Consider the following 26783-nt stretch of genomic DNA (forward strand, 5'->3'; position numbering starts at 1 on the left):
AAGAAACAACCCTTTTGAGTGAATGAGTGTGAATGGGGGAGGGAGGTTTTTTGGGTTGGTGCACTAATTGTAAGTGTATCTTGTGTTTTTTATGTTGATTTAATAAAAAAAAAAAAAAATACAGATAATAAAAAAACCTATACTGAATTATTTTGGATATTACATTTTAAAGCATTTTATGCTGTTATTGGACATCTGTAATAAAATGTAATGTTTGTTCTTCATTAATAATCATAGCAGGGCGGTAAAATGTTACATTGTAATCTTGAGTAACGAGGAAAGAAAGAAGCAGATGAAATAAATGATTTTATTGTTGAGCCGTGTCACAACCTCATCATACCCAAACGAGCACAGCAGGACTAGAAGGGCTTCCTCAGCTTGGCTACTTGTCATGGCACGAGTGTTGTACACCACTTCTCTATGGGATGCTCCATGACAGTGTAGAAAAAAAGCAAGCTACCAGTGACAGGATATAAAAGACGTGTCTAGATGATCCCTCTTCAGAACGTGCGTGCTAGAAGCAGCACACACAATGTACAATTCTCCTTTTTTCAGATGGTAAAAAAGTACATTTGGAGTCGGAGCACAACTGATTATTAGTGTTGTACACATGGTATAATATCACTATAACTTAACACTACATGTAATATACCTTTTTAACTGGCCGCTGGTTAGCATTGCAGACAAGCTGGGTCAGTACCATGACAGAGGAAATACAAAAAGAAATTGAAGAAAAAAAAATGGAATACAAAAAAGGATACAGGCAACGCTAAAAAACATGTTAGCAACTTAGAAAGATCCAAGTCATGTGCACTCATCCTCTCAGGTAACCTGCACCATCACACTTTTACCACTTGCTAACACACGTTACCATGGCAACCCCGCCTCTTTGCATTGTGGTGTCAGACCCCTCATGCCATTCTACAACTTGACACAGCCAATCACAATGCAGGCTCCATCAGAACACAAGACAACGTTTCAACAGTGTTGTGTTGCTGTCTATATTTATATATCAGGGGGGGGAGGAGTTAAGTGTTCGGAGGATGTGGCTCTCAGCAATCCTACATCCTACATCCTACAGGTCGGTGTCAAACCAGGCCAGCTGGTTGCTGTCCATCAGGTCCTGGCTGTGACCGAGGTCTGGCAGAGGATCGGTGTGGTGGCCCAGGTCGGGCAGGGGGTCTCCGTGGTAGTCTGCAGCCTCCATCATGGGGTCCAGCAGGGTGTCTTGGCCGTAGCCTCCTGGGTACGTGCGGTACGATCCATCTGCACAAACAAACAACTCTTGCTAAGTGTAAGTGACTCTTGGTAAGTGTTGTGACGTGTAAGTAACTGTTGGTAAGTGTTGTGACGTGTAAGTAACTCTTGGTAAGTGTTGTGACGTGTAAGTAACACTTGGTAAGTGTTGTGACGTGTTAGTGACTCTTGCTAAGTGTTGTGACGTGTAAGTGACTGTTGGTAAGTGTTGTGACGTGTAAGTGACTGTTGGTAAGTGTTGTGACGTGTAAGTAGCTCTTGGTAAGTGTTGTGACGTGTAAGTAACTCTTGGTAAGTGTTGTGACGTGTAAGTAGCTCTTGGTAAGTGTTGTGACGTGTAAGTAACTCTTGGTAAGTGTTGTGACGTGTAAGTAACTGTTGCTAAGTGTTGTGACGTGTAAGTGACTCTTGGTAAGTGTTGTGACGTGTAAGTGACTGTTGGTAAGTGTTGTGACGTGTAAGTGACTGTTGGTAAGTGTTGTGACGTGTAAGTGACTGTTGGTAAGTGTTGTGACGTGTAAGTGACTGTTGGTAAGTGTTGTGACGTGTAAGTGACTGTTGGTAAGTGTTGTGACGTGTAAGTAACTCTTGGTAAGTGTTGTGACGTGTAAGTAACTCTTGCTAAGTGTTGTGACGTGTAAGTAACTCTTGCTAAGTGTTGTGACGTGTAAGTAGCTCTTGGTAAGTGTTGCGACGTGTAAGTAACTGTTGTGACGTGTAAGTAACTGTTGCGACGTGTTAGTAACTCTTGGTAAGTGTTGTGACGTGTAAGTGACTCTTGGTAAGTGTTGTGACGTGTAAGTGACTCTTGGTAAGTGTTGCGACGTGTTAGTAAGTAGCAGGATCATGTTTGTAGTTGTCAACTACAAAATGCCTTACAACAACAACAACAACAACAACAACAACAACAACAACAACAACAACAACAACAACTACTACTACTACTACTACTACTACTACTACTACTACTACTACTACTACTACTACTACTACTACTACTACTACTACTACTACTACTACTACTACTACTACTACTACTACTACTACTACTACTACTACTACTACTACTACTACTACTACTACTACTACTACTACTACTACTACTACTACTACTACTACTACTACTACTACTACTACCCAAACCCAGTTTTCACATTTATTTTCACACAATATTGTATTCTGTTTATTTTATCTCTGCTTCATTAGACTATTTTTTTTTTTTTTATTCCTTGCTGTATGTCTACATGCCATTATACTACTCCTGATGTGTTTGTGACACAACTCAACAATAAAATCTTTTCATCTGCTTCATTACTCAAATGTTACATTTTGCAGCCCTGATATGAATATTAATAAACATGACATGTTATACACATTACTAGCTAGCCATCAAGTGAAGGAAGATCACATTTGCAGCCCCTGCAGAAAAGTATGGACAACATGCATAAAACAATAACCACATGATGTACAATGTTTAGGCAAACATTCATACAGTAAGGACAATTAACATAATATATTATTTCATATATGGAGGGTCAAATGGCAAACAATTTACTTAAATTATAACTGGAAAAGGTCCTGAGTTCAATCCCGGCCTCTTTCTGTTTGCGTGGGTTCTCTCCCACCTCCAAAGACATGCACCTGGGGATAGGTTGATTGGCAACACTAAAATTGGCCCTAGTGTGTGAATGTTGTCTGTCTATCTGTGTTGGCCCTCCAATAAAATGGATAGATGAAAACATGTATATCTAAAACCACTTTTGTAATTATTTTATTTGTCATTACAGTGAACAGGTTATAACAACAACAAAATTGGAGCACATCCCCTAAGGTGCATACACAATTATTTAGTAATTATGTGTATATTTATATCTGATTGTAGTTCAAATCCGCAACGTATCTGAGTCATTTTGTCATGTTTACACACTATTTTACATTTCAGACAACCACTTTGAATATACCATTACCAATGTTTTCAGCAAGTAGTAATAGCAGTACTACTACATTTTTTACAAACCTGATATTGCTTTTTTTAGTCTTTTTTTCTTTTCTTTTGGCATATCCCACAATATTGTACTGTGAGGTTTTGTTATCAGTACATCTACTGAATTGTTTCATTATATCCGTTAAACTATATAAAATAGTTTTGTCATTACAGTGAACAGGTTATAACAACAACAAAATTGGAGTAGATCCCCTAAGGTGCATACACAATAATTTAGTAATGTCTATATATATTTGGTAAATCTGATTGTATTTCCATTCTGCAAGGTATTTGAGTCATTTTGTGATGTTTAGACGGTATTTTACATTTCATACAGCCACTTTGAATATACCGTTACCAATGTTTTCAGCAAGTAGTAATAGTAGTAGCAGTTCCGGGGGGGAGAGTATGGTTGAAAGTTCAAGGAATTGACGGAAGGCCACCACCAGGAGTGGACACATTTGCCTCAAGAAAAATAAAGTACTAACCATCCTGCCTGTAAGCCAGAGGGTCTCCCCCAGCCCCCATATCCAGTCCAAGATCTCCAGTCTGTAAACAAACATTTCATTGGTGACCTAGCATGCGTTTACAACAAGCTTCACATTTTATTTGGTGTGTACCTCATTCCAGGCTAGCGGCTCAGTTCTGAATAAAGAGCTGGTGAGCTCCACAGACAGACGCTTCTTGTAGTCCTGGGGCTTGTCTTCAGACATGCGGAACAACACCGCTGCGGCGTAGGTGGCTACAGGACAGGGGTTACGAAACAATTCTACTTTAAAGACTGTTCTCAGGGGGGCTGTCTCTAGCCATTTTAAATATATATTAAGACTTCAAGTGCAACATGTACTGTAAAAAGTACAGATCTACAGACAAAAACAATACCGGTACACTTATTGTATGAAAACACTTTTTATCCCAAACTGTCAGTATTAAGCTGCATGCCATTACTTACATTAAGGAATGTATGGTGGAAATAAACATTACTTATGTTTGAAAAATGATCATCAAGCTTGGCCTGCTATTTACCACAAGGAATAGAATTGTAAATATGAACCTACCTTATTTCAAAGTAGTGAGCAATACTACAAATGTGGATATTGATACAATGCCAAGTAGTTACAGGGCAGTATTGGTGATACCATTAGTTTGTAAACTAACTGCATGTAATCAAGCTAGCATCATACACTATTAATATTTGGATCAATTCCACCCACGCCTAATATTTAAAAGGTAATATGATAAACCATTTAGGTGCTTATATTTACCAACAACTAGAGAGCAGAGTAGAACATTCTGTCTTGTGAAGAGAGATTTAATCAATTGCATCTAAAATAATAACATACTTAAAGAACACCTAAAATGCATATCTGCTCTAAATACTACAAAAGATTATCCATGCTTGATCAGGTCAGCGATGCCATGGCAGTGATCAAACACTAGCTTATTTATCACTTACTATGCTTGGTTGTTTTATTCCATTAAATAGTTTGGGTAACTCTGGTTCTGCTCCCTGACTAACCTTGGAGAGTGAGTGGAGCTTACAAGAAAGTGAAGTGAATGATCTTTATATGTGCTTTTTCTTCAACCCCATTACCTACATCTTTAAGCTACATTTAAACCAGTGTGGGTGGCACTGGGAGAAAGGTGGGTAAAGTGTCTTGCCCAAGGACACAATGGCTGTGACTAGGAAGGCGGTAGCGGGAATCAAACCTGGAATCCGAAAGTTGATGGCACAGCCACTCTACCAACCCATATCAATTTAAATGTAATTAGGTGATGCATCTACTATGGATGAATCATTGTGAGTGTGTTTGATGTACTTACCGACACCCTCGTTGCGAGAGTGAAGCAGCTCCGTGAGCGGTGCGGTGGCTCCCTCGGCTTCGATGGCCTCTGCGGCCTCTTTGTCCTGAGCCAACTCACACAGCACACCAGCCGCCACACGCTGGATGTTCTCCACTGGGGAGTACAGCAACTGCACCAAGCACAATTCACTTGAAGTTAATTACATGTGCAAAAATCCAAGCTGACTTTGGGGCCCTAATGCGTGCAACATTAGGGGACAATTCACCTGGACAAAGAGTGGAATGGTGTTAAGTCCTCTGATGACAATTCTGTTATGGACATCCCGTGCCAGGATGTGCAGAGCTCCTGTGCAGCCTTCAACTATCTCTTCCATGCGCACACCTTCCTGTGAACGCAGACTGCATTGACTTACTTGACTTTAACAATAAATAGCACACGTTTGGTTACACACCACAAACTGCTGCTGGTTGCCTCCCATGCTGGTGCGCCTTTGAGTGTCCTGATGCGCCCTGACAAGCAGCTGGACCAGTCGGGGGATGGCTCCCTGCTCCCGAAGAGCGCTGTGATTGGCTGGGCAAAGGGCCAGGTTTCGAATCAGACCAACAGTAGCCTAGTTGTGGAGAAGAAGAAAAAAAAAGAGTTAAGACTGAATTATGGTTGTGTGATATAAATTTGGCTTTTAATACCATGGCTATAAAGCATGGTGGTGATACATTTGACAGAGACAAGCGTCCTTGCTACCAGTCAACGTCCTCCACAGTGCAAAGCCACTTGTAAGTCCGTAATCTTTGCCTCCATGGCAGCAAATACACTTTCTTACATGACTATCACTGGAAGACAAGGTCTAGCTCGGGGGTCAGCAACCTGCAGCTCTTTAGCGCCGCCCTAGTGGCTCACTGGACCACTTTAAGAGATATGTGAAAATGGAAAAAGATGAAGAAAAAAATATATTTTCTGTAGGGAATGACACATGACACAAACCTTCCTAGTTGTTACAAATCCCACTTTTTATGTTATACATGCTTCCCTGATCACTTTTGTACTACTAATTTCAGCAATCCTTGAACTCATCGTAGTTTGTTTACATGTACAACTTTCTCCGACGCTGCCACAGAAAGACGTGTTTTATGCCACTCCTTTGTCTCATTTTGTCCACCAACATTTTATACTGTGCGTGAATGCACAAAGGTGAGCTTTGTTGATGTTATTGATTTGCTGGAGTGCTTATCAGACATATTTGGTCAGTCCATGACTGCAAGCTAATCAATGCTAAAATGCTGTTTATGCTAGTTGCATACCTGCCAACTTTTGAAATCAGAAAAACCTAGTAGCCAGGGTCCAGGGGCCGCAGGCCCCGGTAGGTCCAGGACCAAGTCCTGGTGGGGGGTTCAGCTTCGCCCCCCCGACGCAAAATGATTATTAGCATTCAGACAGGTTAAAATGTTGCTAAAACCATCACTTTTCTATCAGTCACAGTGACTTTTCAAAACAAAAATATTACAGCAAAAATCATATGGGTTGATTGACATGTTTATTCTGTAAGCTAACTTCAATAGTTTGAAATTATTTTGACAGTTAATGCCAGTTATCCTGTCAACCTTTCACAAGACTTCAATTTGTTCATTGAAAGTATAAACACTTTTTACAGTAAACAAATGGTAAAACAGTACTAAACAATTCCATTAAAAAAAAATTGGTGTCATTATTAACTTTCTGTCCAAGCTTGTATAATCTACTGCCTTGTTCAATTGTAAAAAATATTCTGTGCCTAAAATTCACATTTCTATCACAATTATCATACTGTAAACATGGTAAGCTAACTTCATTAAAATTAATAGTCCTGTCAATAGCATGGAATTACAATTCAAATGTAGTTTTTTTGTAAGCCTTTCAAAAGAATTCAAAATATGAAAAATTAATGAAAATGAATTTAAGCCATCAGACACTTGAAAAGTGGCACATCACATCTCTAATGTAATCATTTGAACTTTTCAACAGAAATAGCACTGCAAAAATATTAAGAACATACTTCTGTATTTTGGTAGTTATGCTGTCAACATTTAACAAGATTTCTTCAACTTGGACTTGAAAGCATAAATAGTATAAACACTTTTAACAGTATAACAGTACTAAACAATTCCAATAGATAACATTGGTGTCATTACCTTTTTGTGGCTAAAATCCAAATTTATTCTATCAGATTGATCATACTGCAAAAATGATATGGTAACTCGCTAGCAACGGCATTAGACTTGTGTTTTTTTGTCCCAACGTGGTCTTTTACATCGCTAATTCCTCCGTGTCCGATTGAAAAATCTTGTCTGCACAAGGTGCAATTCGCGTAGTTTTCACTCTTTTTGGAACGGATAATTATTCCCGGATAGGCTTTTGAATATTCTTCACGGAATGACTGCAGTTTTCTTTTCGGTTTAAGACTCGTTTGCGATTTTTCTCCGGCTGATTTCATGATCGTTCGCTCGTTTGGAAACAATGGCAACTGGTGCCTCGTGCTTGGCAGCGGTGCTATAAATAGCCTCGCGCATGGCATTCGGAATGGCTCGACAGGAAGTTACGGGAAGCAGTGTCGATTATCATTGTTGTTACGCGATTTCGTGAATAAAACTTAAAAAAAAATTTTTTTTTTAATTAATGAAAAACCGTATTTTTTATCACTGCAACCGTAACAGGTTGATGAAAACCGTACTAATTACGGGAAAACCGGAGTAGTTGGCAGGTATGTAGTTGAATGTACATATTGCATCATCATGTTTGTGTGCCATGTTGTTCCAGACCACAGCAAATGTTACCCAGCTTGCAAAGATTGTAATAAATCCATTAGAAGAAGACAGTCTGCCGTTTCCTTTAACTTGACACACACATCTATACCTTTTGGCCATTCTGAGCCAGTCATTTCCAGGAGTTATCTCATCCTGTGAGAAGCCTCCATTTTACTAATGATTTCCAATGTTGCAAAAATGTGTAGAATAAAAATTTAAATACATTATTTCTGCCAACGAAGATTTGTGTCAGCCTTTGATAGTAGGCTAATATAGCTAATACAGACACGTACATCATGTGTTGTCTTCATTATAACACTTATATAAGGCTTTTATTTTTTTTGCGGCACCAGACAGATTTTTTGGTCCAATATGGCTCTTTCAACATTTTGGGTTGCCAACCCCTGGCCTAGCTAAACATGCTACACTACACACTAGGAAAATATGAGATATGTTAACCACAAAAAATGGACATCTTGAATCTAAATAGATGTGGGCAGATCGATACAGATAGCAATTATTCAGTAACAATTTTATCAGTGTATGGCAGGGGTGCTCATTACATCGATCGCGATCTACCGGTCGATCTCGGAGGGTGTGTCAGTCGATCACCAGCCAGGCATTAAAAAAATAGTCCTAAAAATGAGCGATCATAAATCTTCACTATGACGTCACTTTCGTCACTTGATTGACATTCACGGCACCCGAGGGTCTTCTGAGATGACGCTGGCTGCTGCCAGATCATTAAAATTACCGACTGGAAGGCGAGAAACACTTTATTTCAACAGACTCTGGCGCCGTACCTGTCGTCAAAACTCCAAAAACCGACTGCACAGTTGCGCTAACAAAACAAGAGTCTCAGAAAGCTGGCGTGCACAAGCTAGCAAGCTACAGAGTTTGCCGACAATGTATTTATTGTAAAGTGTATACAAAGGAGTACGGAAGCTGGACAAATAAGATGCCAAAAACCAACCACTTTCATGTGGTATTGGACAGAAAGGAGGACTTTTTTTCTCCTCCATTCGAAAATGCGGACGTTATCAGCACCACTGTCTGATTCCAATCAATGCAAGTCATCAGAATCAGGTAATACACCAACTTATATTCTTGTCTTCATGAAAGAAAGGAATCTATATGTGTTAAACATGCCTGTATTATCTTTAAACACCTTTAACTTATTAACAATATTAACTATATGTGTTAAACATGCTTGCATTATCTTTAAACACCTTTAACTTGTTAACAATATTAACTATATGTATTAAACATACTTGTATTATCATTAAACACCTTTAATTTTTTAACAATATTAACTATATGTGTTAAACATGCTTGCATTATCATTAAACACCTTTAACTTGTTAACAAAAACATATATTTCATAAATAAGTAAATATAAATGATATATATGAATGAGGTAGATCCCCATGACTTGATCAATTGAAAAGTAGCTCGCCTGCAGAAAAAGTGTGAGCACCCCTGGTGTATGGTTAATACTACAGTGATTAGATTATTTTTGTTATCAACTTAAAAAATAAGTCCCTGGACAGGATGGCTTTAAAGGGCAAAAACCAGAGGCTTTAAATCAGAGCCAATCATAGGAAATAAATTAGATAATATCGCCATCCTGTCTTTTTGCCTTATAATTGTAATCAATAATTGAATCACATAATTATCATGACAATCAGCAGTACGAGTGTCAGCATTTTAAGCCTTTGTAACCCATTATGATATGCTTCTATTGTTTACATACCAAACATATAGCATGATATAGAGATACAGTATGTTTATATAATCTATGAATAAAAGTAAATGTGAGGGAAACTGCAAAATACCTTGATGAGTGGCCAGTGAGATGGCGGGTGTAGGAGTTTGACCACCACAGGCAGGCCATAGTGAAGGCGCACAGCATTCTGGGCCATCTCTGCATCCTGGTGGCGGGAGGTAAGGTGGCGCAGGGCACAGACGGCTGGCTCTGTGATGTCCTCTCGGTCACCCGCCCTAAGTACTGTTCTCACAAGGGCCTCAATGCCTCCCACCTAACAAAAGACAGCACAATTGTGTGATGGCTAATTTAAAAAGGAAGTACACAAAAGCACAATTCCTCATACCTGGCAGACCATGAGTTTGTTACTGTAGTTGTTGCAGGTCAGATTTGAGAGGATCCCAGCAGCACAGGTCACTACATTGATGTCATCACTTCCCAGCAGTTGGACAAGGGTCCCCAACAGACCCTCCATTCCCTCCTAGAAGGATGTGGAGTGGCTTTGTTTGTGTATTGCCCAACATGGACATTCTATAGAACAGTGCTAAACAAAGACAAAGATGTGTTGTACCTGCTTAGTGGCAGCATCTGAAAGGTTCCTCAGTGTCCAGAGACAGTTCTGGACCAGACGCTGGCTGGGGTCAGTCAGATGGAGTCCCAGGGCCTGCATGCCTCCTACCACAAGCAGGCAAACACACAAGTTGGTATTTTTAGTAGCAAACCAGAAGATACAATATGAGATAGAGTCAACACCATGCAGCGCCTGTATTTAGCTCTTTCTTTCATTTCTCCACCCAGAAGAGGAACTTACCAGCTTCGACTATTGCAGGTTTGTTGCTGGAGCAAACAGACAGGACCTTGAGCACTCTGCTTGTGGTCCATAACAGTTTCTCATAAGTGAAGGTCCTCATGATGTTGACCAGAGCTTGGGGACCACCACTGGCCAAAATAATCAACTGAAAAAACAGACGTACACATTTATTCAAATAGTCACTAATCATTTGGTGTAGGGATGTCCCAATCCGATATTTGGATCAGATCGGCCGCCGATATTTGCCAAAAAATGTGTATCGGCAAGGCATGGGAAAATGCCGATCCAGATCCAGTTAAAAAAAAACTCTGGTCCGTGTTTTCCAACGCACCTATTTAAATAATACATTCCACTTTTCTGCTGCTCCCTAATTTCCGTTCTGCATTTTCCAGCACACCTTCAACACATCCACACGTCTGTGGATTCTCACACAGTTGCTTTTAGCTGCTGGCATTACACGATAGGCTCTTCTCACTCTTTTCTGTGTCTCCCTCTCACAGACAGCAAGCGCACCTTCTTACACACGTCACATACCGTCACGTCATACGTCACATACGTATACGTCCTCCCCGAGCAGAGAGGTAGCAGCATGGCTAACGTTAGCTGTGATGCTAGCGCAGCCGTGTGACCAACGTTCTCTCTAAGGTGCGCGCCTGCGCAATTACGCACTGCTCAAGCGTCCTCTGCGCACGGCAAATCTATGCCACGCACAAAATCAAATAAAAAAATAAGCGCATAACAATTTTCGACACACGGACACGACAGAGAAAACAGTTTTCGTCATCATTGTTCAAATATTGTAACGTCTGTCGAGACGCTTATCTCCATTCGGTGCCACACGCCCACACCATCAAAATGCTGAGGCAAAAATTTCCACATCAACACCGTATGAAAAAATTAGTGATTTTTTTAGTTGTGATTTCCTTCTCTGCATGAAAGTTTAAAAGTAGCATATATTAATGCAGTATGAAGAAGAATGTTTTAATGTAGACATGCAAGCCTTGAAAGAAAATTGTGAAAATCAAGACTACATTTCCTGCAAATGGGTGCATTTCTACCCTATATTTTAACTTTACATTTATTCTCATATCAAACTCTTTTGGCTGTCTTTTTGACACTTACATCCGGCGCCCCCCTCCACACCCTGGATTGTAAATAATGTAAATAATTCAATGTGATTATCTTGTGTGATGACTGTATTATGATGATAGTATATATCTGTATCATGAATCAATTTAAGTGGACCCCGACTTAAACAAGTGTAAAAACTTATTGGGGTGTTACCATTTAGTGGTCAATTGTACGGAATATGTACTTCACTGTGCAACCTACTAATAAAAGTCTCAATCAATCAATCAAAACACATAGAATCATCATACTGCTGTGATTATATGCATCAAGTGTTCATTCAAGGCTGAGGCAAAATATCGAGATATATATCGTGTATCGCAATATGGCCTTAAAATATCGCAATATTAAAAAAAGGCCATATCGCCCAGCCCTAGTTCAATGATGCCATTTCTGTTTGTCATGTATAATTTTGTCTATTTTGTGTTTATCCTTGAATAAACAGGTCAGTTTCTTGTTACCAACCATTGTGTATTATTCAAACTCCCCTAATTCAGCTGGCTAGTTGTTATCAAGAGTACTAAAACCCTTTTCAACATGATTCTGACAACTAAGTAGGCTAAATAACTTTAAACTTTAATACATGCTCAGATAGGCCAGTATCGGTATCGGTCAGTATCGGTATCGGATCGGAAGTGCAAAAACCTGGATCGGGACATCCCTAATTTGGTGGGACTAATTTATGAAGAACTAATTACGAAGAACTCTGGAGGAGTTTTCCCATACCTTGCTTTCCTGGTTGCCATAAGCAAGAATCTGCAGGCAGTCAGTAGTGATAGCAAGGAATTTGACGTTGGTGTTTGCCAACAGAGCCACCATCTTCTGCAGTCCTCCAGCCAGGCGAACTGCCATCTTGGCTCCTTCCTGGTGCAACAGCAGGTTGTGGAGTGTGGTGATGGCGTAGAACAACACACTGTCCACTGGTGAGCTGAAGGACAAAATTACGCCAGACATACCAATTCAATTTGTGTGGTTTTTTTTTACTTGACATTTTTAGCGCAGTAATATTGAGCAACGAAACCCCTACAATAATTATTTCTACCAAAGACTGCAAGGTTAAGTAGAAGTTATTAAAGTAAAATATACATACAGACAGACAAAACACAGATTTCTCAGGCACAGCAAAAAAAGAAGCTTTATGCTGGCCTGCTATCTTCTCACTGCATTTCCATTTAGACGAGTTTCACCCAGTGTTGAAGCTATGTGACCAGAGAACTGTACCAGAGGGTACGCCGCATTTCCTTTTTTTTTATTAATAGCATAGGAGACACACGGATATCGGTATACTTTTAAAACCCACATAAGCAAAATTGTTGGCCGCTCATATCCATGGATGGTCATTATTCATCTATGGCAGGTTGGTTGGCGTCAACTGCCATAGGAAAGATTGGTGGCTGCACTGTAGGGCCGCAATATTGTATAAACTGTATATATTTTAAAAACAAAATCGATTCATAACCAAATTATGTTTTTTATTTATTTCAATTCTGAATCTATTCATAATTTTCGAGAATCTATTACAGAAATAAATAAAAATAAACCTCAGCATTATTTCACTTTTCCACAAAGGGGAGCTTTGCAAACTGATTTTGACATTTTTTTTAACAATCTATATTTGGGTTAAAAACATACAACCATTGAGTTTGAGTCTGAGTTTATTTGGAACATGCAAGCATACAACATGATACATCACAATCTCCAGTTTCTCTTTTCAACATGTTCGAAAAGGAGTAGGAAGAAGCAGAGCTTATTTAATCCTACCCCTTTTCTTTTACATAACAGTTGCTAAAACTTTTGTTCACTTCCTGTTTTCAATTTATTCACAATATACTCCATAAGTAATCACAATAAAATAAGTAAATAAATAATAATTGGTGAAGTAAGTTACATTTCATATGTTGAGATAAGTAAGATTATTTTGTGAGTGAAAGAATGAAAGAATGGATGAGTTAAATAAATTCAGAATGTTGATCATGGTTCTTCTTCTTTGTACCGTATTTTCCGCACCATTAGCCGCACCTAAAAACCACAAATTTACTCAAAAGCTGACAGTGCGGCTTTTAACCCGGTGCGCTTTATATATGGATAAATATTAAGATTCATTTTCATAAAGTTTCGATCTCGCAACTTAGGTAAACAGCCGCCATCTTTTTTCCCGGTAGAACAGGAAGCGCTTCTTCTTCTACGCAAGCAACCGCCAAGGTAAGCACCCGCCCCCATAGAACAGGAAGCGCTTCTTCTTCTACTGTAAGCAACCACCCGCCCCCGGAAGAAGAAGAAAAAACGCGCGGATATCACCGTACGTTTCATTTCCTGTTTACATCTGTAAAGACCACAAAATGGCTCCTACTAAGCGACAAGGATCCGGTTCATGAAAAGACGCAATCTCTCCATCCGCACACGGATTACTACCGTATTTCACAGCAACTGATATTCCTGTGAACCGCACTGTGGAACGGGAGCACGTACGGTGAATATTCGCACCACAGGGAATGAGAAGTCATCCTTCACTGTGGTTCTAGCTTGCCATGCTAACTTCCACCCATGGTGATATTCAAAAGGAAGACCTTGCCAAAAGAGACCTTTCCAGCCGGCGTCATCATAAAAGCTAACTCGAAGGGATGGATGAAGAAAAGATGAGCGAGTGGTTAAGGTAAGTTTAAGTTTACGCGAAGAGGCCGGGTGGCTTTTTTCACGCAGCTCTGTCCATGTTGATATACGTATGTTTGTGATTGCACATTTGCGTACATTTTGGGAGTGAACAGAGTTGTTAGAACGCTGGTTTTTAATATATTATTAAAGTTTGACTGACCTATCTGACTGTTTTTTTGACATTCCTTTAGCGCAGTTAGATGCGGCTTACAACACGGGGCGGCTTATTGGTGGACAAAGTTTTGAAATATGCCGTTCATTGAAGGCGCGGCTTTTAACCCAGGGCGCCTTATGGTGCGGAAAATACGGTACTTTGTAAACACTTTAAGTTTGAAGAGTTTCTTGAAGTGGATCATATTAGTACATTGTTTGATTGCTTTGCTTAATCCATTCCATCATTTAATTCCACATACTGATATACTGAAGGTCTTAAGTGTTGTACGTGCATACAAATGTTTTAAATTACATTTCTCCCTAAGATTATATTTCTCCTCTTTTTTTGAGAAGAATTGTTGTATATTCTTGGGTAGCAGGTTATAGTTTGCTTTGTGTATAATTTTAGCTGTTTGCAAATTCACTATGTCGTAGAATTTCAGAATCTTTGATTCAATAAATAAAGGATTTGTGTGTTCTCTATAAATGATAAATGGGTTGTACTCGTATAGCGCTTTTCTACCTTTAAGGTACTCAAAGCGCTTTGACACTACTTCCACATTTACCCATTCACACACACATTCACACACTGATGGAGGGAGCTGCCATGCAAGGCGCTAACCAGCACCCATCAGGAGCAAGGGTGAAGTGTCTTGCTCAGGACACAACGGACATGACGAGGTTGGTACTAGGTGGGGATTGAACCAGGGACCCTCGGGTCGCGCACGGCCATTCTTCCACTGCGCCACGCCTATATCCAACATTATGTATTATTCTAACTGATCTTTTTTGTAACACTGTTAATGAATGAAGTGTACTTTTGTAATTATTTCCCCATATTTCTGCACAATAACTCAGATATGGTAACACTAGTGAGCAGTAGAGAATATGAAGTGATTTTTTGTCTAGAACATGTTTTGCTTTATTAATTATTGACGTGTTTCTTGCTACTTTATGTTGTATATTTTTTACGTGAGATTTATCATCAATCATTATACCTAGAAATTTGGTTTCATTTACTCTTTCAATTTCTATTCCGTCTATTTGTATTTGTGTTTGACTTTCTCTTCTACTGTTACCAAATAGCATTATTTTAGTTTTACTGAGATTCAACGATGGTCTGTTTTTGTCAAACCATCTTTTTAATTTGTTCATTTCTTCTGTTATTATTTGTAGAATCTTCTGTGTGTTCTCTCCTGAACAAAATGCTGTTGTATCATCCGCAAATAATACTAACTTTAAATCTTTTGTAACTTTACAAATGTCATTTATATAGAGATTGAATAATTTATGTCCTAGTATTGATCCCTGAGGTACACCACAGGATATATTTAGCGTTGTAGACGTGTGTTCGCCTAGCTTCACGTATTGTTTCCTGTTCATTAGATAACTTCTTATCCAGTTTAAGACTAACCCTCTGATGCCATATCGTTCTAGTTTTTTGATTAAAATATTGTGATTAATTGTGTCAAATGCTTTAGTTAGATCCATAAAAACTGCTGCCGCACATTTTTTATTATCTATAGCATTGGTAATTTTTTCTGTAATTTCAATTAAAGCCATCGAAGTTGAAACATTAGCTCTGTATCCATATTGATTTTCTTCGAGTATTCTATTTTTATTTATGAAACTCTCTAATCTGTTATTGAACAGTTTTTCAATGATTTTAGAAAATTGTGGAAGTAAGGAAACAGGTCTATAGTTTGTAAATTGATGTTTGTCGCCAGTCTTGTAAATTGGTGCAACTTTAGCTATTTTCATTTTGTTTGGAAATGTACCTGTTTGAAATGAAATGATAGGTTACTAATATACATTAATGGTCCTGAGATCTCTTCAATAACCTTTTTTATCGTTTCCATATCAATTTCATTGTTTATTGATATTATTATTATTGATACTGTTGCTTATATACATTTTTGCTTTTCCTTTTTGTTTGTATTGTATTTAGTAAGTATTGTATTTGTATGTCTTCTAAATTGCTTTGTAAATGTATATCCTAAGTATTGTGACGCTGGTATGGAGATGGAGTTGCTCTATTTTATTATATTAGATTAACATTCTGTAATTGTGTTGTAAATAAAAATGTAAAATATATTTTTTAGGCCAACAACATAAATCGGCCAACAGCAAAGAGGAGCTTTTGTAACCTGTAACCTGTATTAAAAAGGTTGTTTTTTTTTACCAGATAACATTACGAGAAGTCAATCCAAGAATCTGAATTGAATCTTGACGTGCCCAAAGATTTCTACCTCTCCTGCATTGCACATCCATTAGTAGCTTACCCAAGCATCTTGACCAAGGCAGGGATCCCTCCAGACTTAAAGATGGCAAGGAGCCCCTCCCGGTGGTGGGAAAGGTTGTGCAAGGTTCCAGCAGAGCAGCGAGCGGTTTCCACGTCACCAGTGTTTTGCATGGCGCGGACAACTGCTGAAACCATTTGAGGCGAGCGCATCAGCGCGTGCCGAGAGGCCTCCTTCTTTGACAACTGGTGCACCATGACAGCTGCCTTGTTCACCACCACCTAGAAGAAAGGCCAAGTGAGTAAGAAAAGTTGTTGTACTTTAGCTTGAATGTGTACCTGGTCCTCGTCGTTGAGCAGTTTTGTAAGCTCAGGGATGGCACGGGTGGCCAGCTCAGCATCATCCTGGTAGTTGATGAGATTGACCACGGCATGCTTTAGCATCTGAGAGGGTTCTGCCAGCCGCTGCACCGCCGTGGGGTGCGCCGCGTCAAGCTGGGTTGGAGGAATCTGGATGCCTTCCTCCAAGGTTTCAGGGAACATGGCCGCACGCACCCGCTGGGCGCGGGTCATGGCGTAGCCTTCAACGTCTACAGCAGAAAAACATCATTAGAAGACATCAATGGGCAATGGTTCATCTGACGGTCATAAATACCTGCAGTCTCAGGTGTAAATGGCTGGCTGAACTCCCAGTCGTACAAAGATGGATCATCCTCCTCAACATCAGGGTTTCCCTTGCCACTCAAAGATGGTGCCGTGGTGGTGACTCCAGACTGAATGCCTGAATCCAGGTAGGACTGCTGCTGCCACTGGCTCACTGCAGCCTTGCTGTCTCCCATCGCCATGTCCAACTCCATCAAATCAGCTGTAGACAACAGAAATAACCGATTTGAAGAAAATGACTATTGCTGCCTTGTACATGCATACCTGCCAACTTTTGAAATCAGAAAAACCTAGTAGCCAGGGTCCAGGGGCCGCAGGCCCCGGTAGGTCCAGGACAAAGTCCTGGTGGGGGGTTCCTTCGCCCCCCGACGCAAAATGATTATTAGCATTCAGACAGGTTAAAATGTTGCTAAAACCATCACTTTTCTATCAGTCACAGTGACTTTTCAAAACAAAAATATTACAGCAAAAATCATATGAGTTGATTGACATGTTTATTCTGTAAGCTAACTTCAATAGTTTGAAATTATTTTGACAGTTAATGCCAGTTATCCTGTCAACCTTTCACAAGACTTCAATTTGTTCATTGAAAGTATAAACAGTATAAACACTTTTTACAGTAAACAAATGGTAAAACAGTACTAAACAATTCCATTAAAAAAAAAATTGGTGTCATTATTAACTTTCTGTCCAAGCTTGTATAATCTACTGCCTTGTTCAATTGTAAAAAATATTCTGTGCCAAAAATTCACATTTCTATCACAATGATCATACTGTAAACATGGTAAACTAACTTCATTAAAATTAATAGTCCTGTCAATAGCATGGAATTACAATTCAAATGTAGTTTTTTTGTAAGCCTTTCAAAAGAATTCAAAATATGAAAAATTAATGAAAATGAATTTAAGCCATCAGACACTTGAAAAGTGGCACATCACATCTCTGATGTAATCATTTGAACTTTTTCGATTTTCGAGTCGGGAAACATTTTCCGAAATAACTGTCCCATGTGATCAGCCAGTGCGATTGGAAGTCCATGCTCAATTATTGCCTCCGTAAATAAAACTTCGGCATTTATCACATCCAAAGAATCTGTTTGGGCGATGAAAAACGTTGAAAGTTTTCCACTTGTATCGCTAGCAACGGCATTAGACTTGTGTTTTTTTGTCCCAACGTGGTCTTTTACATCGCTAATTCCTCCGTGTCCGATCGAAAAATCTTGTCTGCACAAGGTGCAATTCGCGTAGTTTTCACCCTTTTTGGAACGGATAATTATTCCCGGATAGGGTTTTGAATATTCTTCACGGAATGACTGCAGTTTTCTTTTCGGTTTAAGACTCGTATGCGATTTTTCTCCGGCTGATTCCATGATCGTTCGCTCGTTTGGAAACAATGGCAACTGGTGCCTCGTGCTTGGCAGCGGTGCTATAAATAGCCTCGCGCATGGCATTCGGAATGGCTCGATAGGAAGTTACGGGAAGCAGTGTCGATTGTCATTGGGCAACTGAGCTACATACGGGTTCTTCGAGCCATAGCAACCTGACTGGCGTTGAAAACAAACCGTCGCCATTACTCTTTAACCTGTCGACCTGCGCTGATTAAACCCGTCATTCTGCCTCCAAAATGCCAAAAAACTGTGTTGTTTTTGGTTGTGCAAACCACAACTGGAAACAGGGAAAACAAAGGTCGTATTTTGTTCTGCCAAAGCGTGCTAAAAGCCCACAGAGACGAGACAAATGGCTCGCAGCTTTACACCGGGAAAACGAGGACGGTTCTCACTGGAGTCCCCCAAAATCCCGGGTCGTGTGTTCGGATCACTTCGTTTCTGGTAAATATAAGGAACAAAAATCCACCTTCTTAACCACAACTTGGCTATACCGTCCATGCTAATGTTGAACCCGTTGAATTTTTACTGAATAACGTTCGACAGCTGAAGTTGTTGTTGTTGCACAACAATAACATACGGTATAAAGGCTATTTCCAGTAATTCAGCAAATAATAAATCATAATACTGAACTGAATTTGAATGAGCTCTCTACAGATATAATAAATATACAGATACTGGTAGCCACCGTGTCATCCTTATTATCATTTATCAACATACCTTGGGTGATTTAACAATTTTTATGTGATTTATTCGTTATATAACAACCGAAGCTAACAACCGACCTGGTGCGCTTGTGAGGTAGACATAAAGATTTCCAAATTCCATGTCCGGCCATTGTGTAGGATAATCAGTCCACGCATCTGCTGGAAGGCGGTAAGGGCAGTCGTTTAATCCAACTACAGAACATTTTAACTCGTATCTTAACCTAGCCTCACTGGAAAGACTATTTACATAATCATACGCCATTTAGAACAGTTTAAAATGCCGTGAAACCTCGTTAAATGCCTTTTCTGTCAATGCTGTGTTCGCTGTGAGCTGGTTTGTTTTCAACCAATTCAATATGGCGACGGTTGCTAGGGGATTGGCAGGCGGAAGTGACGTAGGTCCGCCCTCGCCTATAGGAAGTTACGGGAAGCAGTGTCGATTGTCATTGTTGTTACGCGATTTCGTGAATAAAACTTTAAAAAAAAAAAAAAAAAATGTAATTAATGAAAAACCGTATTTTTTATCACTGCAACCGTAACCCGGAATAGGTTGATGAAAACCGTACTAATTACGGGAAAACCGGAGTAGTTGGCAGGTATGTAATCGTGTATCGCGATATGGCCTTAAAATATCGCGATATTGAGAAAAAAAAAAGGCCATATCGCCCAGCCCTACTATACAGTAGTGATGGGTCCGGCAACACCGATGCATCGGCGCATGCGTCGAGCTCATAGAGCGAAACCCTGTGTTGGTGCGCGTACCGCTTTTAGAAAGTCACGTGACCGATCATGAGCTGTTTTGGTCACGTGACCGATACGCCAACTGTGTCGCACTGACGCCTCCTCTGTGCCCTGTGAGCGGCTCTTTTCTACAGCCGGAGAAATAATAACTAAGAAGAGAAAGCGTCTAAAATTGAATATGTTAGAAAAACTGTTTTTTGTTTTTTTTAATAAAAATGTGTAAAAAAACAAACAAATAATTTCCAGGTCCACAAGCATCCTCATTCACAACACGTTCTCTTAGGTTTCCATGTTATGATACATGTTCATATTATTTATTGACTGTATCTAAAAAAGACAAATAATATATTTTTATTTAAATGAAGTTATGAAATAATCCTAAATGAAATACAATGACTTGGTTTATATTATTGTATATACTAGGTCAGTGGTTCTCAACCTTTTTTCAGCAATGTACCCCCTGTGATTTTTTTTTAATTCAAGTACCCCCTAATCAGAGCAAAGCATTTTTGGTTGAAAAAAAAAAAGATAAAGAAGTAAAATACAGCACTATGTCATCAGTTTCTGATTTATTAAATTGTATAACAGTGCAAAATATTGCTCATTTGTAGTAGTCTTTCTTGAACTATTTGGAAAAAAAGATAAAAATAACTAAAAACTTGTTGAAAAATAAACAAGTGATTCAATTATAAATAAAGATTTCTACACATAGAAGTAATCATCAACTTAAAGTGCCCTCTTTGAGGATTGTAATAGAGATCCATCTGGATTCATCAACTTAATTCTAAACATTTCTTCACAAAAAAAAAAAATCTTTAACATCAATATTTATGGAACATGTCCACAACAAATCTAGCTGTCAACACTGAATGTTGTATTTCTTTTCACAATTCTTTTTGACAGACATTTTAGTGACAAACCTGAGCTTGTGCTTCACTGAGTTTATGAACTTACATTCATATTTTGTTGAAGTATTATTCAATAAATATATTTATAAAGGATTTCGGAATTGTTATTTTTAGAATATTTTTTTAAAATCTCACGTACCCCTTGGCATACCTTCAAGTACCCCCATTTGAGAACCACTGAACTAGGTCATAAAATCAGTGCCAGTTGAGTCGGTCCATAGGTTGCCTGTAGGGATTTTTAATGTCCAGCAGATGTCAGTATTTAGTGACACAGTATCGACACAGTATCAATACAGTTTTGCAATGTGTCGAAACGCTTCATGACGCCTCATCAACCCATCACTACTATACAGTATTAGCCTGAAAGTTGGAAATGTATAGGATAGGAACCGTGAGAAAAGCAATAATAAAGACAAGGCACGCTGGTTCTCAAAAGTTGAATTGTGAGTTAACCAGAGGTGGGTAGTAACGCGCTACATTTACTCCGTTACATCTACTTGAGTAACTTTTGGGATAAATTGTACTTCTAAGAGTAGTTTTAATGCAACTTACTTTTACTTGAGTATATTTATAGAGAAGAAACGCTACTTTTACTCCGCTACTTTTATCTACATTCAGCTCGCTACTCGCTACTAATTTTTATCGATCTGTTAATGCACGCTTTGTTTGTTTTGGTCTGTCAGACAGACCTTCAAAGTGCCTGCGTTACTGGTGACGTTTCACTCCGTTCCACCAATAAAATGCAGTCACTAGTGACGTTTGACTCCGTTCCACCAATCAGATGCAGTCACTGGTGACGTTGGACCAATCAAACAGAGCCAGGCGGTCACATGACCTGACTTAAACAAGTTGAAAAACTTATTGGGGTGTTACCATTTAGTGGTCAATTGTACAGAATATGTACTGTACTGTGCAATCTAATAATACAAGTTTCAATCAATCAATCAAAAGTGTGAAGGAAAAAAGACACTTTTATTTCAAACGTACATCCCGTCACAAGCCTAAAGACTGACTGCACAGTTCCTGTCTTCACAATAAAAGTGCCGCTCCATCGCGCCTGCGCTTTCAAAATAAGAGTCTCCGAAAGCCAGCGCAAACAAGCTAGCAAGCTACGGAATTTGCCGCCAATGTATTTCTTGTAAAGTGTGTGAAAACGAATATGGAAGCTGGACAAATAAGATACCAAAAACCAACCGCTTTCATGTGAGTATTAGACAGAAAGGAGGAACTTTTTTTCTCCTGCATTTGAAAACGTGGACGTTAAGCACTGCTGTCTGATTACAATCAACGCAAGTCATCAGAATCAGGTAATACACCAACTTATATTCTTGTCAACATGAAAGAAAGGAATCTATATGTGTTAAACATGCATGTATATTCATTAAAACACCTTTAACATTTAAACAAAAACGGCAAAATAAATAAATATAAATGATATACTGTATATATCAATGTATGTGTATATATCAATGTATGTGTATATATATATATATATATATACATATATATGATATGTGTGTGTATGTTACTCATCAGTTACTCAGTACTTGAGTAGTTTTTTCACAACATACTTTTTACTTTTACTCAAGTAAATATTTGGGTGACTACTCATTACTTTTACTTGAGTAATAAATCTCTAAAGTAACAGTACTCTTACTTGAGTACAATTTCTGGCTACTCTACCCACCTCTGATTTCTTTTCACATTTCTTTTTGACAGACATTTTAGTGACAAACCTGAGCGTGTGCTTCACTGAGTTTATGAACTTACATTCATATTATGTTGAAGTATTATTCAATAAATATATTTATAAAGGATTTCTGAATTGTTATTTTTAGAATATTTTTTTAAAAATCTCACGTACCCCTTGGCATACCTTCAAGTACCCCCATTTGAGAACCACTGTACTAGGTCATAAAATCAGTGTCAGTTGAGTCGGTCCATAGGTTGCCTGTAGGGATTTTTAATGTCCAGCAGATGTCAGTATTTAGTGACACAGTATCGACACAGTATCAATACAGTTTTGCAATGTGTCGAAACGCTTCATGACGCCTCATCAACCCATCACTACACAGTATTAGCCTGAAAGTTGGAAATGTATAGCAGAGCCGGCCCAAGGCATAAGCGTACTAAGCGCTTGCTTAGGGTCCCGCGGCCACCAGGGGGCCCCCAAAAGCAATTAACAAAAATTTCTTTTTTTTTTGCATGTACGAGTCTGACTGATGATTTCTAAATGATCAAAGATATATTATTGTACAAAAACACAATTTTAGGTCAACAGAGTGCTGCTGCTGATCTAGGCCTAGTGATTCTTCCTGCCTCTCTTTAAATGTAAAACTGCCTCTGCTGCACCTGTGACGTTTGCCGCCCGCCGTGCAATGCCAGTGCGCACTGGGCATCAAAAGCACAGATAGAGGCAAAACAATGTCACAAAAAAGGACATATCCTTCAGGTGCAGAAAAAAGGAAGAAGAAAGTGGAAGAGGAGAAAAAATGCCATGATAAAGGTATGTTTGCATGACTTGGTAATAAAAAGTTTATCAAAGAGATTTGTAGCTGTAATTAGCTTTAGCTAGGTGACGTTAGCTAGCTAGCAATATGTTTTTAGCATCAGGTGCTAGCAATAGGTTTTTAGCATCAGTATGTTTGCACAAATTGTTTGCAGCAGAGCACGGTAATTTATTTGAGTAAAATAAACATTATTTTTTACATCAACTCATAAGTTATGTATAACTTCCCCAGGAGCATTGTTAAAATACTTTGGAGGCACAGAATCAGCCCAGAGCCAGTCCACATCCTCAGGCTCAACTGTGAGTGATGAATCAGGTGAGGAAAAGACTGTTACCATACAGTATACATTTCATTTCTTAGTATAAACATTACACTTGAAGGGAAATTAATATAGTCAAAGTATCTCATTAATATGTGTGCCTATATGTACGGTATGTATTTCATCTTAGGTCCATCTCCATCCTCTACAGTGCTCTCTCACACACCTCCACCCTATGTGCCCACTGTCCCCTCCATGTCTGAAACCACAGCTGATGTATCTAGTAAGTTAACTGCAAAACACCCTTTATAATTGCTCATTGTACTGCAGAACATTCTGAGATTAATAATTATGTCCAACAGTGCAATTTAATGACCTTATAGGTCCTTCTTTTTTAGTCATTGTCTTTCTTTGGTCACTTCCTCAGCAACTTCCACCACAACGTCCCCTTCACACCATGGACCATCATCAGCTCCGCCAGTTGACCCAGCTGAGTGGCCTTCTTTCCTCTCAGATTCAGACAGGACTGAGCAGGTGATCAGAGGACCACGGTCTATTAAGGAGAACTTTTCATTCCCCAAACGGCATGATGGCCGAAGTTTTCATTATCATTATACCTACAGACAGCTAGTCAATGGAGAAAAAGTCAAGCGTAGCTGGCTGACTTATTCAAGAAGTAAAGATGCAGTCTATTGCTTTTGCTGCAAATTATTTTCCAAAAAGTCCTTAAAACTGGCAGCCGGGGGACAGCGGGATTGGGTCAACATAGGTGCACTGCTGAAACAGCATGAAAACAGTGAAGATCATTGTAGCAACATGGTGAAATGGAAGGAATTTGCCTTGCGTCTTTCAAAGGGGAAAACTATTGATGAATTTAACTTCAGTAGACTGCGCTCTCTTTGTACAAAGTAAACATTAAGTATGAACAATTAACTAAAAATGTAAACTAGTAATTAAAGACTAATATGTACAAGACTGATGAGACAAGATGACACTTTTACCGTAAATGCAAAGCTTTATCACTTGGACTGTTCAACCCCAGGCCACTCTTGTAGCTGAATGTTTTCTACATTTTAAGATTAGGAACCATATGTGGCACTCTGGACATCATTCGTTCATTCATTGGTATTATTTATGTTATAAACTGGGCCACCCCCATATCTTTATAAATGACATGTCATTTGTAAAGACATGCCAGGCTGACAATAGGATCATGTAAACAACACTGCCAGAGCCGCAATGAGTTTATAGTAGGTGTGTGAATGATCAACAATCAATATTATTGGCAGAAATAGAGGGCCCCAAAATCAAATTTTGCTTAGGGCCCCATGGAGGCTTGGGCCGGCACTGATGTATAGGATAGGAACCGTGAGAAAAGCAATAATGGTTCTCAAAAGTTGAATTGTGAGTTAACAGTTAACTAAAGAGCGACAAACTTTCGTCTGTTGCCGAAAACTTACACTGGGTAGCCATTGTTCTCGCCTGCCCACGGCCCGCAAAGCAGATATGTCTGTAAGAAGAAGACACAAACAAGTCTCAATTGTGTGATTGCTGATGTTTAATCCCGTCGCAGCGTTCAAGTCTGTCTTGTATAAAGAAAAAAAAATAGCACCACTGCCCTTTGCGCTGGTTTACCTGCGTCAGGTCTGTCCACTTCAAACGCCTCTTATGCTCGCTAACGTAACGGAGAAAAGGAGGGGAATGCCGAGTGTTGGCGAGAGCAAAGCGGAGGGTATTTCCAGGCCTGAAGCAGCACAATTCTCCATTCAGCAGCTAAACACTTCAAAGGCATCTTTCTCACCCCTCCCCCTCCCCCTGCCCAGCTAGCACGGCCAACTTCCCACCTAGCAGCCTGGCTTGCCTACGACAAACTACCTCTTATGATGCCGTCACTCCTCCTCTCATGGCGGCACTAACTAACAAACACCAACAAAAAGTTAGTCAACTACTTAACCGACATATTTAATTGGCATTAACGCGGTTACGGTAACAGGTTGGCTAGTTTGCCTCGACAGCTAATAGGCTAATAGGAGGCTAACTAGCGAACATAAACAAACACTACTCGAAGCTATTCAGACGCGGTGTCAAGAACGGGAAGCCAGCCGTAACGCTAAAACAAACATGGCGTGTTGTTACTAATAAACAAGTCGACGGTTTTAAAAGAGGAATTATTACCAATTCTCTGCTTAGCGCCAGGACGTCTGATTAAAGTAGATCCGGCCAGGCGCCACCATACTAAAACCCTGCCGAAATCAGGAAAAAAAAAAAAACTCACCGGACCTAAAGATGATTTTCTCCCACTAAAGGCCAAAATGACATGGTGTAAATACGTAGTATGTGAGTTACACCACACGCGACATCCTTACCAGAATCCAGTGGCACCTCCGTTGTTCCTGTTACGGGGAAGAAACAAAAATCTCCTTTAGCGTGGGGTAAAAAAAACTAACTAGTCCGAACCACACCCGCTCTTCCTCCGCTCGCACGATCCAGCAAACAAGATGGCGAGAGAGGGAAAATTAAGTATTCCGCCGCGCTGGGGGAAAATAGTGCGTGCGTGTAAAGTTACTGCGTTTGAAAAACATCACATCAACATTATAAATTATCTTACTGATATTTAATAGGTCAATTGTTGCCAAAGAAAGATGCGGTTTTGTCGGTGTTGAGGCGATTGAGAGGGCGGGGTACACTAATTAGAATGGAATGTGATTCATTAAAAAGTCCCATTTGAACAGTAAATAAACATGCTTACTAACATGTCATCAACAGCGATACAAATATATAATTACAATTTATCAACAAAAACTAATTAAATACACAGTATACTAATTAAAAGTCTGCAAATTTAACTCAACTGAAAGTTAGAATAGAATAGAATGAACTTTATTGTCATTATTAGGGATGTCCGATAATGGCTTAATTTTGCCGATATCCGATATTCTCCAACTCTTAATTACCGATACCAATATCAACCGATACCGATATATACAGTCGTGGAATTAACACATTATTATGCCTAATTTGGACAACCAGGTATGGTGA

The 26783-nt window shown here is 39.3% G+C and overlaps 1 protein-coding gene across 3 annotated transcripts; it reads right to left on the reverse strand.

Moving 5' to 3' along the window:
- Positions 1-305: 305 nt before the first annotated feature.
- On the reverse strand, positions 306-26246 carry LOC133621260 (catenin beta-1-like). 3 transcript variants are annotated; one of them, XM_061983268.1, is made up of 16 exons: positions 26111-26246; positions 25205-25254; positions 17228-17437; positions 16912-17162; positions 16616-16854; positions 12255-12456; positions 10401-10545; positions 10161-10264; positions 9936-10070; positions 9660-9863; positions 5499-5657; positions 5313-5432; positions 5066-5216; positions 3862-3983; positions 3730-3790; positions 306-1266 (listed from the first exon to the last, which is right to left on the reverse strand). In XM_061983268.1, exons 2-16 carry the CDS (start codon positions 25215-25217, stop codon positions 1076-1078), a joined length of 2307 nt encoding a protein of 768 aa, XP_061839252.1. In that variant the 5' UTR covers positions 25218-25254; positions 26111-26246; the 3' UTR covers positions 306-1075. The 3 variants fall into 3 exon arrangements, with proteins under 3 accessions (XP_061839252.1, XP_072771627.1, XP_061839253.1); XM_072915526.1 differs by lacking the exon at positions 26111-26246 and adding an exon at positions 25920-25939; XM_061983269.2 differs by lacking the exon at positions 26111-26246 and adding an exon at positions 25380-25520.
- Positions 26247-26783: the final 537 nt, after the last annotated feature.

Source organism: Nerophis lumbriciformis, linkage group LG21 (genome assembly GCF_033978685.3).
Source record: "Nerophis lumbriciformis linkage group LG21, RoL_Nlum_v2.1, whole genome shotgun sequence".
In the NCBI taxonomy this organism is placed as follows: Eukaryota; Metazoa; Chordata; class Actinopteri; order Syngnathiformes; family Syngnathidae; genus Nerophis; species Nerophis lumbriciformis.

What these genes read in the sequence shown, in the direction of transcription:
- LOC133621260 (XM_061983268.1), bottom strand. An exon ending in CTCACTGGCCACTCATCAAG is followed by an intron (nt 5,658 to 9,659) that starts GTATTTTGCAGT and finishes CTCCACAACTAG; the next exon opens with GCTACTGTTGGTCTGATTCG. An exon ending in CTCTCGCAACGAGGGTGTCG is followed by an intron (nt 3,984 to 5,065) that starts GTAAGTACATCA and finishes CCTGTCCTGTAG; the next exon opens with CCACCTACGCCGCAGCGGTG.